Genomic DNA, 17,033 nt, shown 5'->3' with positions numbered 1-17,033 from the left:
AACTAGAGAAGAACGTTTCTAGCTGGGTAAGGCACAGCTTCCTCCAACAGCAGTGGGAGGCCATCTCTGCTGTGCCCCTGCCCTTTGTACATGCCATCCCTTCTGGTATCCTGGGTCAGTTTCCTTGGCTTTGGGGCAATTCTATGAGTTATTGTGGTTTGCATGGATCTGTACTAACTACTTCTACTCAAAAAACCTCCCGGCCACCTCTGCCAGTGAGGCACAGGGAACTCTGCCGGCTTCCCTTTCTGTCTCACATAAGAGAGAAATGGTATTCCCCGTTTTCATCACTGGCAAAAGATTCACTCCTAGCATAATCATAAATTGTAGGTAACTTACAGCCTAAAAGGTGGAACTTGGCTCCTAAACTGTTTGCAAACCTTGAGCATTCCTGGCATACCCGTCCGGGAATTTTGTGCAAGCCTTTTTTAATGAAACTCTCTGAACTATAAATTTCTCTGAGGTTAGATGAATTCACATCTAGACTTTGCTTCTTGCTTTCCCTACTTTTCATAGCAAGTGCATTTATCATTGTTCTTTGAGAGGAAACTCTAATTGGTTACTATTGATATTGTGTGAAGGTACATTCTTTACTTTATAGAGATTTAGCAATTATGACAAAAGTTTGTTCTTGAGATCTTGTGCCTTGAGATTGCTCTTTGAGGTAGAATGATATGTTTTGTTTAATCACCGTTTCTGATTACATGAACAGGTGAAAAAAATCAAGAAATAATCCTGTGTATTTATTTTTCTTATACAACTTCTTTCTAAGCTGTCTGTTCAGTACTCTATACTATGCCTCCATTCAGTTTGTAGTTTAAGTTTCTTGAATATGGAAAATACATGTCTGATTGTTAAAATAAATAAATAAAAATTCTTAACAGGATATTTCAAAGTTCCCAGACAAAGATTATACAGTGCTGGGGGAAGGTGGAATCACTCTGAGTGGAGGCCAGCGAGCACGAATCTCACTAGCGAGGTGAGTATTTTGTTACCTATTCAAATGTTTCATATATGGGGGAAATGTTAGGACTAACCATTTAAAAACACGTGGATTAAGTCCTACTATATAAATATTCCCCAAGTGTGTCAGGAACTTTATTTTACTATCAGATATCTGAGTTTTACTCTTCAATTTTGTTTATGATACATCTATTTTTATTCACTGAATTTTAAAAGTTTGCTGTTAGCCACATGCTGTGGCTTTAGCTGAAGATGAATCTTTCCTTCCTGATGGAAGACACTGCTGGGAGATTCAGAACTTCAAGTGTAGCTTTCTAAGTACCAAAGAAAAACTTGTCATGCAAATGTACAAATAAAGTAGTATTCCAGGAACTTTCCCTGCTATGTCACTTACACAATGCAGTCTCTATATCAATTAATGACATATTCTCTGTCTGTAGTTAACAAAAAAGTAAACAATGACACATTTTAAAATGTGTTGCTACGAGTTCAGGACTTTTTTTTTTCCATACGAAGAAGTGGAAGACAATCATTAGTTGGTACCTATGAGTAATTGTCTAGCCTTGTCTGTTGGGCTTTTCAAAGTTAGTAAATAATTTTGAAGCCATACAGAAGAATAGCATAGGTGTTTTTCTTATAAATTAGCTGTGTTTCTATTGGTTCACTTAGCTGTTGTCAAAAATCCACTAATGATAGCTCTAATTTGTAAACGGTCCCATTTATTTCTGTGCCAAATGCAAGTTGGGCTGGTTCCCATGCTCAGAAATGCTTGGCAGAGGTAAAATCAATTATGGTGATCCATGCTGGCATCCCATGAAAGATGTGCGTGCCTGTGTAAGACTAAAAATGAATTCATTAAACCAGGGAGGCTCTCAGTGTGTATCTTAATAGTGGATTTGTGAGAGAGGAAAAGGGATATGGCTGTTTCTGGTTTATGTGGTAAGACAAGAGAGAAAGGGGAGGAGCAGGTAAAGATTTCAGAGAACACCAAAACAACAATAACAACAAAAAAAAAACAATCAAAATTCATTCAGATTTTCATCCAAAATTTACATGAAATATATCCCAGATTCTATGAGTAATCCTGTATGTTGCTTTTCAGATGATCACAGCTCATTTACTGGAGTGTTATACAATTGATATTATGTATACATTGGCAGCTATTTAATAATTATTTTATAAACTATTAAATGTATCAGAGGCAGTAGCTGTATCTGCTCTGAATTTAGTTTGTGCTCTAGTCTAAACTCACCATACATCAAGGTGTGCAGGTACATGGGCTGCAGATGAAGGCTTATGAAAGACAGAGTAGAAAATTCAGGATTACAGCCCTGGGTTGTACCAATCTGCATTGGAGATAAAGTGGAAATTATTTGCTTGGGCTGCCTGCATCCATGCATCTGGTATAATCTATGCAAAGTCATATTAAAACAGAATCTCTTCTAGAAGTGCCATCAACCATCCATCATGAGAAGCAGATGCAGCTTGCCTGAGGGCAGTCTTCTAGTGAAGCATCATCGGTGCCTGCAGCTGCAACAGGGAGAAAGAAAGGCCCATGAAAAACACAGTGCATGCACTAGGTTTAAGTTATCTCACTGGACCAGCACCCTAAAATCAGTCATATGTGGCTAATAAGTCCACCATACAAATTATAGCCATAATCGGGGTGCTACCATTATTCCAGGAAACAAACTGAAAACTTTTTACAAATAAAAATGCCAAGAACAATACGAACTTTTTGTTGTTGTGCAGCCACTTCATCATAATGTATGGTCACTGAAATCAAGTACAAGAGAAGATTTTTTGATAAAGTTGCTTGGCTTATTAATATAATTACTGTTATTGAGGGTTGTTTCTCCTGGTGGTTACATATTTTCACATTGTTTAACACAATGTTTTTAAAACTCACTTAGAAGGTACTTTAAAAAGTATCGAAATGCTTGTCCAAATTTTCTTTACTAATTATACCCTGATTCATATCACAACACAATTTTCATGCTGATGGAGGAAGGCAAGGGGTCTTTTTTGGACTGCTGTTGAAATTGATCTATAAAAAACCCTCTTAACCACAGGTTTAGATCTCAATGAGCCATGTCCAGGTACATGCAACTTAAGGGACTAAGGCTACAAATAATTTTTCATGTTCTGAATTCGAAATACTGTACAGTCCCATTTAAGATAATGCTTGCAAGGTTCTGGCTTGTTAATACACTTGTCTTGGCTCACCAGTTTTTTCAAAGTACATTTAAAACTAAGTCCCAGCACCTAAGTCTTTTCAAGTATTTATTTACATATGTGTAATATTCACTCAGGCCTCAGAAGACATTACAGTAGATATTAAATTCCCATTTAAATGTTCATTGTACACCTAGGGGGAATGTCAGATTCAGGCATTAAGCAGATCTATAGAATAGCCTACACAGAAATAACTATATTGCTTCATTTGCACTGAAATTAACAAAAAATTTAGTCCGAAATGTAGTCTGCAACAAGGAAAGGTTTTATTGAAAAGTGTCTTATAAGCATATTAAATGTTGAATTCTGAATCCATATTGATACTATAGAAAAGTCTTTTTGAGGCAGAGTTATAAAGGCACTCATTTTAAATTATATTTATGTAAATCTATAAGATTTGTGAAATTTAATTTCATTTCCATTTCCTTTTTTCAGAGCAGTGTACAAAGATGCTGATTTGTATCTCATGGATTCTCCTTTTGGATATTTAGACATTTTTACAGAAAAAGAAATATTTGAAAGGTACTGTATATTTTGAAAGCTGTGCTTAAAAATTCCATCAAGTGGCACGATGTAAAACCAAGAACAGAAATCTGCCTCTAATTGGTACAGAATTTAATAACAATACCAAAATCTTGCAGTGATCAAAATGATAGCTTTTGGGCATGTTATTTTCAAGAATTCTTGTGGGTGACTATTTTATGTACAAAAACCATTAAGACAGTGTACTGCACAGAACAGGCCTAGGCCAGGTGCAAACTCTATTGCTCAGTCACAATATATTGAACCTGCTATAATTTATTAATTCCAGAGCATGTAGCTTTAAGTCTGGAGTGCCTGTGTACCAGAAAATCTTTCTTTTTAAAATACTTGTCTCAGTATACATTTTTACAAAAATCTGTATTTTGTCAAAAATTTTTTCTATTGCTGAAAGACTGGTCACCTGAAAGTGCCCACTGACCAAGTGGATAACAGCAAGTTGTCCTTCTGGCTTGTCCTGTTGGTGTAGTTCAAAACAGTAAGGACATGTACTGCCATCCATAAAGTTTTCTGCCACCAAAAATTTGAAGATTTGAAATTGAGCTGTGTGGTGGTTTTACTTGGGTGGGTGGCCGAGCTCCACCACAACCGCTCTCCTCACAGAGGAATGGGGAGAAGATACGATGAAAAGGGCTCAAGGGTTGAGACATCCTTGGGGACAGGGACATTGCGCAGTAATTATCATGACGGGCAAAACAGACTCTGCATAGGGAGATAGTAAGAGTTATTACCTATTACTAACAAGTTAGAGAAGTGAGAAACAAAGGAAAGAAACCAAAAACACCTCCCCCCCCCCCCCCCCCCCATCCACCCTCTTCCACCTCCTCCCCCCGAGCGGTGCAGGGGAATGGGGGAATGGGAGTTACGGTCAGTCTATAGCGCTTCTTCTCTGCTGCTCCTTCTTGGTCACTCTCGTCCCCTGTGCTGTGGGGGGATGCAGTCCTTGCTGAACTGATCCGGCGTGGGCTGCCCACAGGCAGCAGCTCTTCAAGAACTGCTTCAGATATGGGTCCATACCACAGGGTCCATCTCTTGGGAGCAAACTGCTCCAACCTGGGTCCCCCATGGGCAGCAGCTCCTGCCAGGTCACCTGCTCCTACGTGGTCTCCTCTCCACGATCTACGGATCCGGCCCAGAATCCGCTCTGGCAGGGGTCTTCCACAGGCCACAGTCTCCATCAGTGCAGGTCCACCTGCTCCACCGTGGTCTCCTCCATGTGCTGCAGAGTGGAACCCTGCTCCACCGTGGTACTCCATGGGCTGCAGGGGGACATCCTGCTTCACCATGGTCCTCACCACAGGCTGCAGGGGACTTCTGCTCCAGCGCCTGGAGCACCTCTCCCCCTCCTTCTTCACTGACCTTGGTGCCTGCAAGGCTGTTCCTCACTCCTCTCACTCTCCCAGCTGTTGTGTGGCGCAGCTTTTTTTTTTTTTTTTTTTTTTTCTGTCTTAAATATGCTCTCACAGAGGCACAAAACACCATCACTTATTGGCTCAGCTCTGGTCAGCAGTGGGGCCCTTACTAAACATGGAGCAGCTTCTAGATCCTTCTCACAAAAGCCACCCCTATGGCCCCCTGCTACCAAAACCTTGCCACGTAAACCCACTACAAGCTAACAGATCTAATTTACCCTAAGATGAAAAAATATATATTTCATTTTCATGTTGAACTGTGTTTTTTCCCCCCTTTTTTTGGCTTCTGCATTAATGTGCTCACCCTTAACACATCTCACACTTACCACCTCCTCTGTAATTTGAGGAAGCACCCAAGACCATTCATACTGGGAGGGAGGGATGGATCAAAAATGGAAGGGATAAAAGCAATGTCTAATCATGAAGAGAAAAATATAATTTTTAACACTTTCCCTTTTTTATAGCTGTGTGTGCAAATTGATGGCAAATAAAACTAGGATCTTGGTTACCTCAAAACTGGAACATTTGAAGACTGCTGACAAAATATTGATCTTACATGAGGGAAGCTGCTATTTCTATGGAACATTTTCTGAACTTCAGGGTCAACGGCCAGACTTTAGCTCAGAGCTGATGGGATTTGATTCTTTTGATCAATTCAGTGCAGAGAGAAGAAATTCAATTATAACTGAGACTCTACGCCGATTTTCCATTGAAGGAGAAGGCATGGGACCACGAAATGAAGTAAAAAAGCAATCTTTTAAACAAACATCAGATTTTAATGACAAAAGGAAGAACTCCATAATTATTAACCCTCTTAATGCAGGCAGGAAATTCTCAATAATGCAGAAGAATGGGACACAGGTCAATGGAATGGAAGATGGCCACAACGACCCACTAGAAAGGAGGATCTCACTGGTACTGGACTTGGAACAGGGAGACCTGGGTCTGCCTCGGAGTAACATGTTAAACACTGACCATATGCTGCAAGCTCGGAGGAGGCAATCTGTGTTAAACCTGATGACAGGAACCACTGTGAATCAGGGGTCACACTTTTCCAAAAAGGGGAGTACAACATTTCGGAAAATGTCCATGGTGCCTCAGACAAACCTGTCTTCTGAAATAGACATGTACACCAGGCGCTTGTCTCGAGACAGCATCTTGGACATAACTGATGAAATTAATGAAGAGGATTTGAAGGTGTGTGTTGATTTACATTTATCTTTTTTTTTTTTCTTTTTTTTTTTTTTATATAGTGATAATTTTGTGCCATATATTCCTCATATCTTTTTCTGCCTGACTGTATCATTCCTAATGCAGTATTTCTCTGTGGAATACCTTTTTGCAATATCTGTGTTTTTTTTATTATTATTATTATTTTTAAATCTCAAATATTGAAATCCTTGGAATCCTCACATTTTTTTTTTTTAATAGTTCTTGAATACAGTCTGTAGAAGCTTTAAGTAGAGAATATTTGATTCTCATAGACATAAATCTCACCTTAGGATCATTTGCACTACAATTTGAAACTGCAACACTGGAGAATGTTATTTTAAAACATTTATGTACAATTGACATTTTAAATGTCAAAAGCCATGAAAAAAATATATATGTTTGAAGTACTAGCCCAGTTTTTAAAACTAGAATTTGATCAAATTTGAAATGCTTAGCTCATGTTCTGATATGGATAATAAATAGAGGAGTAAACTGTTTTTTACTCTGTTTTTATGAACATTCCGGAAAATATGCAGTTAAGCTTGCATTTTATAACAGTAACTGGGTGAATATTCCTTTTTCTTATAGTTATCAATTTTACATGATGAACTACTTTCCTTTCTAAAATATCCCCCACTGCCCCCAATTTATTTTAAAAAAACAACAATTTTCACAGGATAGGAATTTTTTCTAAAGTAGTTTCCTGTGTGGAAAAGAGTCTAGAAAAAAATTCGTAAATTCATCATTTGCTGAAGCACTGCCCATCTTTTCTATTCCTTTATTGGTCTCCACAGAATGAAGTACCTGAAATTATTTATGAATGTATTCTAACAGCACATTAATAATCTATGTTTCAAAATACATTGAAAGAAAGTAGCTACTGATTAATTATTACCTGATTCTAGAAATGCTGGACAAATTTTGGTTGTTTCTTTCAGTGCTGTCTGAAAATTTCAAATTATCTGCAAACTGTGTTGTTATAGCAAAGATGATTCAACCAGTTAGTACCTTCCCGTCTAGCCATTATCATCCAATTTGAATAATAGAATGGTTTGTGTTGGAAGGGACCTTAAAGACCACCCAGTTCCAATCCCCTACCACCAGACCAGGTTGCCCAAAGCCCCATCCAACCTGGCCTTGAACACCTCCAGGGAAGGGGCACCCACAGCTTCTCTGGGCAGGTGTTCCAGTGCCTCAGCACCTTCATAGTAAAGAATTTCTTCCTTATATTTAACCTAAACCTACCGTCTTATAACTATTCCTGTTCTACTGTCACTGCACTCACTGATAAAGAGTCCTTCCCCATCTTTCTTGTAGGTCCCCCTCTTGGTACTGGAAGGCCACCATAAGATAGCCCCGGAGCCTTCTCTTCTCTAGGCTAAGTAATGTCAATTCTCTCAGCCTGTAGCCTGAATGCTACAGCTCAATTATTTGGAGTCAGTCAGCAGAGGGAATGACAGCAGTCGTGAGTTAGCAGAAAGAACGATGACATTCATGTGTCAGTATTTCTCATATGCGGATACTATTATCATTCTAACTACAATCTTATCAATTCTTTGCCAGGAATGCTTTAGTGATGATGCTGAAAGTATGGGTACTGTTACCACATGGAATACTTATTTCAGATACATTACCACCCACAAAAGCTTGATTTTTGTACTAATTTTGTGTGTGGCCATCTTCTTACTTGAGGTAAGAAAATATCCTGCTGTCATTTTACTACAATGTTTGTTCAAATTATGTTGTGATAGAAATATAAAGGGATAAACCATCAAGACATTAGCTCATGTATGCATTACTTTGTGTCAACTGCTGTTAAAGTGATATTTTTGGATATCATTTTTCTGCTGTTTAGTTGAGCACTGCTCACCAGCAATAGTGATTAGTATATGGTAACAGCAGACCCACCAATTCAAATAACTTGCTGAGTGGTACCATAAATAAGACTTGTTGTCCTGAGCAGGTCTTTTGTCCACATGTGAATAATTTCCCATTTTCCATTAAAAGATATCTTTGCAGAGCCCTGGGAGGTTAACAACAATAAGTACTAGAAAACTGTTAAAGAACGCATACATAAATGCTGGAGGATTGCTTTCTAAAATGAGTTATTAGCTTTTCTCCTAGTGGAAGAAGAGTGGGGAGTGAGAATGCCTGTGATGGCATTTAAAGATGGATAAGATGTTCCTGTAGTGTGCAGACAAAACCTTTTCCAAGTACAGTGGAAAGCACTGTCAGAACATATGCTGCAGAACTTCTGCCTAATCATATGCCTGATCGTGCAAGGGTGTCTATTTTCCATGTAATGGAAGTTTCTTGCTTTTTGTCTTGTCTCAATTTAGGAAAGACTTTTAACATATCTACATAATCTTATAGTGTCCTATTTTATGATTAATATCCTGAATCAGTTTTTTTTTTTTTGTATTTTTTTTAAATCTTTTTTTGTTTGTTTGTTTGTTTGTTTTCCTAAGGGATGATACAAATTTAAGAGGAAAGACTGTGAGATTAATGGGATTGCATTCATATGCCAATTTATAAAATATATTTCTCTTGACATATTTCAACATAAATTGGAAGAAGAATCCACTAGGAACATAGGAGTAGTATCTGGCTGATTGTGTCAGTGTAGGGTTTTTCACAATTCTCAGTTGGCATTCAAACTTCTAGTATTGCCATGCCTGGAGAACATGATATTCTAATTTTACACAAAAGTTGTGTTCTGGATGACTAAATTATTCTTCTGGACCAGAAATAGAGCCTGGAGCTTGTGTCTAGTTTGAGATCCCAAATTTTTAAACCATCTCCAAAAGCAAGATTGAGCATTTCAATGTGTAGCTGTTCTTATCACATCAGCTTTATTTTCATGGTAGTGGAAAATGGCAGTATAAATCTACAACAGCAAAACTAAATGTGAGTAAAGGGGTAAAGGAAGTTTTAACTTTAAGGTACGTCAGATTTATATCTCTATATTTGGTGCACATTTCCAATATCAATTACAGATTTTTGCTTTGAAACTAGACTAAAACCTTTTAAAATAATTTAAAAGCCTCAACTTGTAATTGAAGAACAAATCTGATGACAAAAATTGTATCCATTCTAAGTTAAACTCCACAGTGTGACTATTGCTTAAGTAAAAGCAATATTTAAATTTAGGCTATCATGGTCTTACTCTTTAATCTTTACTATAAGACCTGCAAAAGTTAGTAGTTTCCAAGCTGAAGATGTTAATTATGTGCTGAGGTATTATCATAACACATTCCTGTACCACTGCCATAAAATATATGCTTAGAGGCTCCTAGAAATCACATTTAGACTCTTAGAAAAGAAATCATAGGGAGAAAAAGAGCCAGACTGAAATGTAGTGGCCTCGATGAAGATCTCCACTGGCTTGGTGGACAGGCAAGAAAATGTGTTATAAAATAAACTTCTGTTGGGTACTCAAGCATCTCACAATAAAAAGAGCTGAATTCCACATTAAACAAACAAACAAACAAACATACAACACAAACCAACCAACCAACCAAAAATAACAACAACAAAAAAATCCACTAAAACAGTTTATGTGTAGAATTTTGTAAAACCAGCAATCAAACAAGATCAGACAAATAGATTTATCAAACTTAGGTATCAGCTGGCAAGAACAGCAATGCAAGAGTTGAAATGCAAGAGTTTGATGTTCATATTTGAATAGCTGCTTCGAAGACATTGGGAAAGAGACATGCTCTTTTTGGGCTATCAAGAAACATTAGTCTTCAAAACTTAAAATATCTTAAAGCTTACACTGAATGTTCCTTGTCATCAGGAATGCATTAGCAAGCCTTTGTTAATAGTATGGTAAAAAACAATAAGGGAATATTTAGCCACCTGAGAGCCAGATTGTAATAAAAGTTTAAGTGTAACTTTGCTGATGGGGTGCGCTAAATGGTTTCTGTGGAGGGAGGACCAGATATGACAAGGTTTTTGCTTCAGGAAAGTTTGATTTCCATCCATTTCTAATTCTCTTTCTACAAATAATTGTAATGTTAATGAAAACAGGTAAGTGAGGAGAACATAATGTGACAAGACAAAAAATTGACTCTGTTTTCTCTCATTACAGGTGGTTGCTTCTCTTTTTATGTTATGGCATTTTAAAATGTGAGTAGTTATGATCATTTAATGAGGGACTGGGGACTCCTTTACATTGCTTTTTACCATAAATAGTTAATACATTCTGCCAGAGGTTCATGTGGGTAGGCACTAGCTTATATTCAATAAAGTAGTTCATAAATGGGTGATCAAAATACCTTATGTAGATGGTATCTTAAGCTGGTACTTCATTAACTGCTAACAATTAAATGGTTTGTGCCTTCTTACTGGACACATGACAATGCACACAAAACAATTCCTGAGTCAGCTCACTCTACAGATGTCTGACCTTGACATTCCTGAATATGTTGTGGTTCATCACTGTCTTTCAGTGGTGCAGTATGAGATATTTGTTTAGGAATATTTGAAGTGAACAGTTTCTACAAGACCCTCTTCATATAATTTCGTCTGGTCAATTATGAAAATTCCCAGAAGCTGCAGGGTCAAGCAGATGAAGGTTAAAACATGTTGAGCAACAGTACGGCTTCTCCTGGGTTAATGATTTTGATCCGTATTTTAGTCTGCAGCACTAAGTCTGTATGGATCATAGGAAGCATGGTGATTGAGTTCTGATTTGAGGGGGAATTTTTGCTGATGTCCCCTTAGAATAAGTCACTAAGGCATTTAATTTTTATAGGACACCTAAAACATTTTAATTTCATAATAATTCACCTTTTTCAGCATTGAAGCTATTTTTTTTTTCTTCATTAACAGAAGTTCTGTGAGTGATTAAATGGGCAATAGATGTAGAGTCCGTATATTTTCACAGTGGTTTGGAGAAAACTATTGGAGGATTCATAGTCATAGACCTATGGCTTAATTTTTATCTTTGTAAAAACACTTGATTGCACAACAGTTAATTTTAGAAATTATTACAAATGCACCAGCATCACCAAAGATGTCTGAAGCAAAGAATATGGCACATATTGCCTTGGCACCTGAACACACACACAGTAACTTTGCCTTATTGGCATTTGAGGTAGATCAGGATTTATGTTGTATATATACAGGATACTAAAAATTATGGAAAACCACATAGCTAATCATTAAAATTATTTAAAAAAAATAAACAAATGTTTAAAAACATTGCAGTTTATTAGAGAAAATAAAAGAAATAAACTTGCAATTTCTGATAATACATTTATTTCTTATTTCCATCACACAGCACAGCTCAAAGAGTAAATACAACACAACCAGAAAACACTACCAGTGACAATCCCCCTGTGATCGTCACCAACACTAGCAGCTACTACATGATTTATATTTATGCGGGAGTTGCAGACAGCTTTCTGGCAATGGGAGTCATCAGAGGCTTGCCCCTTGTGCATACACTTATAACAGTGTCTAAAACTCTTCATCAGAAGATGGTGCATGCAGTTCTCCATGCACCTATGTCAGCATTCAACTCTTTGAAAGCAGGTAACTAGAATGGGAGTTGATTGACTCATGTATGGGTTTTATTTTAATTAAACAGTTTTTTATTCTGTTAATGGATACCATTGCTTTCCATTTATATTGTCAGTCAAGCTAAATGGTAAAAGTTTGCTACATAAAGTATTTGTGAATCTTCTAATGAGCTTTAGTTGCACTTTAAGTATGGCATATTTCAGTTGTCAGTTCTCATTCTGAAATATCACCTTCTAAGTTGGCGTATAAGTAGAAAATGCACTGTTAAATCTCTTAGACAATAAAATCAGAAGAGGTTCTAATGAATAGCCTTTGTCTAAAACTGTGATGGAAAGGATATAGTCAGCTCTATGGTGAGTGACAAGGAGTCAGATGTGGATGATAAATAGTGCTGTATTTCGTGAGTAGTCCTACTAAAATGACATAAAATATCAGTTAGTGTGAATAATGGTATTCATATTCAAATTTGGCTCTGGAGTTGATACAGAGTTCATTATATAACTGGCGCAACAAGTTTCGTCTGCTGCTGTATGTGAAATTCCTTTCCCATACTAGTATGCACTTACTGGTGCACACTAGATTACAAGGAGCATTGGTAAATGGCAACGCAACACAGGGTTTCTTCTTCATTTTCCCATTATATTCTTAATTCTGTTGTTATTTGGTGATTAACACAATAATTCCACTCAGAAACTAATGGTGTACAAACTCATACAAATGCTGATGTACAGATTATCTGTGCATCATCAAAGTCTGCTGCATAAGAGGTACAGACCTTATGCCTGTGTCTCTGTTTCTGTCCTGTTTAATTTTGTTTCTTCATTTTTATTATGTTTTCCTGGAGTTTTTCTGAGGTTTGAAGAGCTAAAACAGAAGTTGTGAAACCAAATTCATTCATGATGTAGCTCCATTAACCTGGAATGAAGTTGCTTATACTAGAATATAAATCTTGTATTTACCCTTAGTATTTTTTATTCAGAAAACTAAAATAAAATTACTTTTTTTTTTTTTTTTTTGGTTAAAGTAGGAGTTTTAAGGAGTGTTAAAAATGTTTTATTTACTTTTTTACTTTAATTTTTTCTTTATCCATAGGTGGTATACTTAACAGATTCTCAAAAGATACAGCGATACTGGATGATTTACTTCCACTGACAGTATTTGACCTCATTCAGGTTTGTAGAACAAAAGTTCTAGATTTTGCTCTCATATCACTATAAAGTTTCATTTGTAAATCATGGGAAACAAATATTATTATTTTAATAATGATATGATATATCATTTAATCATATTAATAAGAACTAACAACCAGAATCAAATCCCAACATTCTCTTTCTTTCAGCCTGTATTTCTGTTTGCATAGCTCCTTACCTTTTAGTCAACTTCAATGCTTCTTTTTTTGAGTTCTTGCCCATTGTCTACCTCCACTGTTTGTGCAAACCACTTGTAAGTACTCAGGCTCAGAAACATTTTTGCCTTGCATTTCTCTTCAGTACAAGTACTCCTGCTGCTGCCCACATTCAGCTCCAAAGATGTAAAGGGCATTCCTTGGTTTCTTTCAGTTATCTTTATTCAAAATTAATATTTTTAATGCTATCTTTTGATTACATCCAGTCATTTTCATGACATTACCCTCCTATCTCTTCTGTTCCCAGTTAGGTAGCATCAAAATTAATTTACCTTTTGTCTTGCTTGAATGTATTTTTATTTTTTTCTGTTCTCTTATCTTCTGTGGAAACTCTTCCTGGCCTGCTTTATGTGGAAGTTTCACCCATGATAATATGTTTTCAACTCTCAGTTGAGCAGTTATGTTTTTCCTTTTCCCCTTTCTTCTTTCTTGTTTCATTGTTCTTTTCTTTTTTCTCCTTTTTTTCTCTTTTTTCCTCTTTTCTATCCTTTTTTCTTTCACTTTTTTTTTTCTTTTTTACCATTTTCCCTTTTTTCCCTTTTTCCTTCTTCCCCCTTTTTTCTTCTTCCTTTGTCTCTGTGATTTAAGCTGAGTCTGCAAGGCACGGGCGAGCTATGTGTGGTTTAGGAGGAGGAATTTTAGGAGGAGGAATTTTTTGGAAGAAGTTTATGTCTTAAGAGTTGTAGAACTGCAGACTTTGTCTTTTTTTTTTTTTTTTTTTTTTTTTTGGAAAGGCTTGTTTCCAGCATAACTCCTGGGAAACTCCATGCATTGTAGGATCTCAATGAGTTTTGAATGGCCTTCCAAATCATTCGCTCTGAAGAGAACACTGATGAAATACAGACAGAGACAATTCCAGTGCTTTTCCAGGAGGCTGCCATTGTTTGCTCCCAGTCCTATGAGACTCTCTGGCCCTGTATGGATACCAGCATCCCTCAGCAGTGTTGCAGCACTAATGCTACAACACCAGCTTTTCTTCAAATAGAGCTGGTTCCTGGAACATTTTTAAAATAAAATGAAAAGTAACCATGGCACTTCTGTTCTTCTCTACATTTATGTAGGAAATATGCAAGTCAGATTTATTTATCACAAACACTGTGCTGCAGTCTGCTTGTCTCCATTCATGAGTTTGCTCTGATTTACAGTCCTTACCAACATGATGGTCAGTTCAAAAACAAATCTCTTTCCCTGTATCTTTGTTAGTAATTGCCTTGTGATTTTAGAGAGGACAGTGCAACTCCACCTTAAGAGGTTCAAGAAAATTAGAGCACTACTTTGTGCCCTCTTGAAGTCATGATGCTTTGCTGAATCAGTATACACAGACTTTGAGCCCTTTTCTGAGTTGTTGATGTCATCTTCAGTGTGATCAGGATTCACTGCTGTCTTTTCTGCTGTGGCTTTTTTGTTTCTGGTGTTTTGGATCTGTCATGGAGGAGATATTTGAAGCTTATTTTTGTTAGCCTGTCTCTGTGTCAAACCCTGACTAGTTTGTCAGGTTTCAATGACAAGGAAAATCACTAGATTTGGCTTTTCCTTTCTGATGCCTTTCAGAAGCTAACCTATAGTCTAAGGTCTCACTTCTGTCTCCTAAGTCTCAACTGAAGAGGTTATTGGATATGCACCATAAGCCAGCTTGTTTTCCCACGTCCTTCTGGAGAAGATCATTGAACCTACCCACTGTCTTGAACACTTTTTAACTAGTCATCCCCTCCTAAGATATTTCTGTTAGACCTCTGTAGATTCAGACTTGTTTGGCAGCTTCAGACTTCCAGGGACACTGCAATAAACAATGTCAGATTAATCCGAAAGATACAGAGAAGTTACATGTATGACTTTCTCTTTATAAGCTGATTATCACAGAGTCACGGAATGGTTGATGTTGATGGTGAACTATGGACCTAGGGCCTGGGACCTGTTCAATCCTTCTGCTCAAAGCAGGGCCAACTGCAGCCATACTGGATTTTGTATATCCACAAGGGTGGAGACTCCACAGTTTCTCTGAGTGACTTGATCCAGTGTTTGACCATCCCACAGTAAAAAAGTTTTTCTTATGTTTAAGTGGAATTTTGTAAATTTTGACTAGTGCCCATTGCCTCTTGTCCTTTCAATGGGTGACACTGAGAAAAGTCTGGCTCTGTTTTCTCTACTCCACTCCAAATACCTGATGACATTTAAATAAATATAAATTATAAATATATTTATAAGATTTTTTATATATATAAATAGAGATTAAATACCATTAGGTATTTATACAAACTGCTAAAATCCCTCTGAGCCTTCCCTACTTGAAGTTAAACAATGCCAGGTCTCTCAGTCTGTCCTCATATGTGAGATGTTCCAGTCCTCTATCATCTTCATGATTTTTCACTGGACACAATCCAGTATGTTTATATTTCTCATACTGGAGAGACCTCTCCAGTTACTGTCTCACCAGTGCTGAAGAGAAGGGGGAGATCACTTTCCTTGACTTTCAGGCAATGTGGCCTTCTTTGCTGCAGGGATGCATTGCTGGCTCAGGGTCAGCAGGACCCACAGAACCTTCTGGGAAAAGTCAGTCTCTGACTTGTACTGTGGCTTGTGGCTATTCCTTCCCAGGTGCAGAGATCTACAGAAAAAAAAAGTAACTTCTAAGTCTACTGGGATGCCCAAATCCAAGTTTGATAGAGATGGAAACTTGCTGTCTGTTAGCCTTCAGTTTATGGTAGCTTAAATTTGTCATTGAGATACGCAAATGACTTCTGAGCTTTTCCCAAGAATTTGACACAAAATTTTAGAGTTGGTTCTCATTCCCTCTTCTATGAGAATGCGATGACTCACATGACTCTCATGTGTAATGACACTGCCTCCTTCTTTGTTGCAGCAGTGGATGTCATGATGCATTTTTTTCATAGGACTTTTGTGGGCATTAGACATCTCCTTTTACAGAGCATGGTTCTTCCTCCAGGATAAATGAGGCCCCAGGATTTCTCTTCAGTCACTGAGATACACCCAGCTATGCAGAAAGGAAGAAAACTTAGTAAATTTTACATCAATTGCAAGAGAGAGCATGTGTGATGTTTTCTCTGACAGCCATCTGGCCTGCTTCCATACATTTGGGGTATGAAGTATAACCAGCTAATGGCTGCAGTAGCATTGCAACCAGCTTAAACATCTATCTGTCTTCTACCAGTGCAGGTAGAAGACAGGAGGGGTCTTCTAACAAGGGGCTCATAATTTTTTGGTAGTCATTCATATGAGATGCTGCTAGCATACATTGGTATTCCATACCAATTCCATAGGGTTTATACATATATATATATATCATATATATCATATATATATTTCATATATATGTATATAATATAAAATAAGTTTTGAGACTCACTCAGAAAATCATAGTGAAGTCACTGGGCATTGATAGCTATGGTCTTGACTGTTTCCCCTAAATTAATAAACCACCATTGGTTAACCAGTTTGGCTGCTGCAGTCATTGCCACTCTGAATGCTGGCTGAATTTCTGTCTCTACCACCAGCTGTGTTTTCCAAAACGATGACACAGAGGAAGCACTGGAACGTGTCTCCTGGTCTGGCCTCCATCCCAGTCCTGAAAACTCAACCTCTAGGCTCGCTACAGCACAGCGCTGTGGTTCTTGGTCCACATTAACTCTCTGCTGGCCTGCCCTGGGTGTACACTAATGCAGCCAGCTTGATTTTTATTTTATTTTATTTTATTTTATTTTATTTTATTTTATTTTATT

General features: G+C 37.3%; 1 protein-coding gene across 2 annotated transcripts in view; it reads left to right on the top strand.

Annotated features, from left to right (window-relative positions):
• The window catches only part of CFTR (CF transmembrane conductance regulator), an 88,107-nt gene that overhangs the window by 41,109 nt on the left and 29,965 nt on the right, over window positions 1–17,033 (top strand). For both annotated transcript variants that reach the window (XM_035319480.1, XM_035319486.1), the window contains 7 exons: window positions 885–979; window positions 3,634–3,720; window positions 5,615–6,347; window positions 7,926–8,054; window positions 10,456–10,493; window positions 11,650–11,903; window positions 12,984–13,063. In XM_035319480.1, the coding sequence (XP_035175371.1) occupies window positions 885–979; window positions 3,634–3,720; window positions 5,615–6,347; window positions 7,926–8,054; window positions 10,456–10,493; window positions 11,650–11,903; window positions 12,984–13,063 (1,416 nt within the window). The remainder of the gene's footprint in view (window positions 1–884; window positions 980–3,633; window positions 3,721–5,614; window positions 6,348–7,925; window positions 8,055–10,455; window positions 10,494–11,649; window positions 11,904–12,983; window positions 13,064–17,033) is intronic.

Source organism: Oxyura jamaicensis, chromosome 1, assembly GCF_011077185.1.
Source record: "Oxyura jamaicensis isolate SHBP4307 breed ruddy duck chromosome 1, BPBGC_Ojam_1.0, whole genome shotgun sequence".
NCBI lineage: Eukaryota > Metazoa > Chordata > Aves > Anseriformes > Anatidae > Oxyura > Oxyura jamaicensis.
This window is presented reverse-complemented; position numbering and strand designations above follow the sequence as displayed.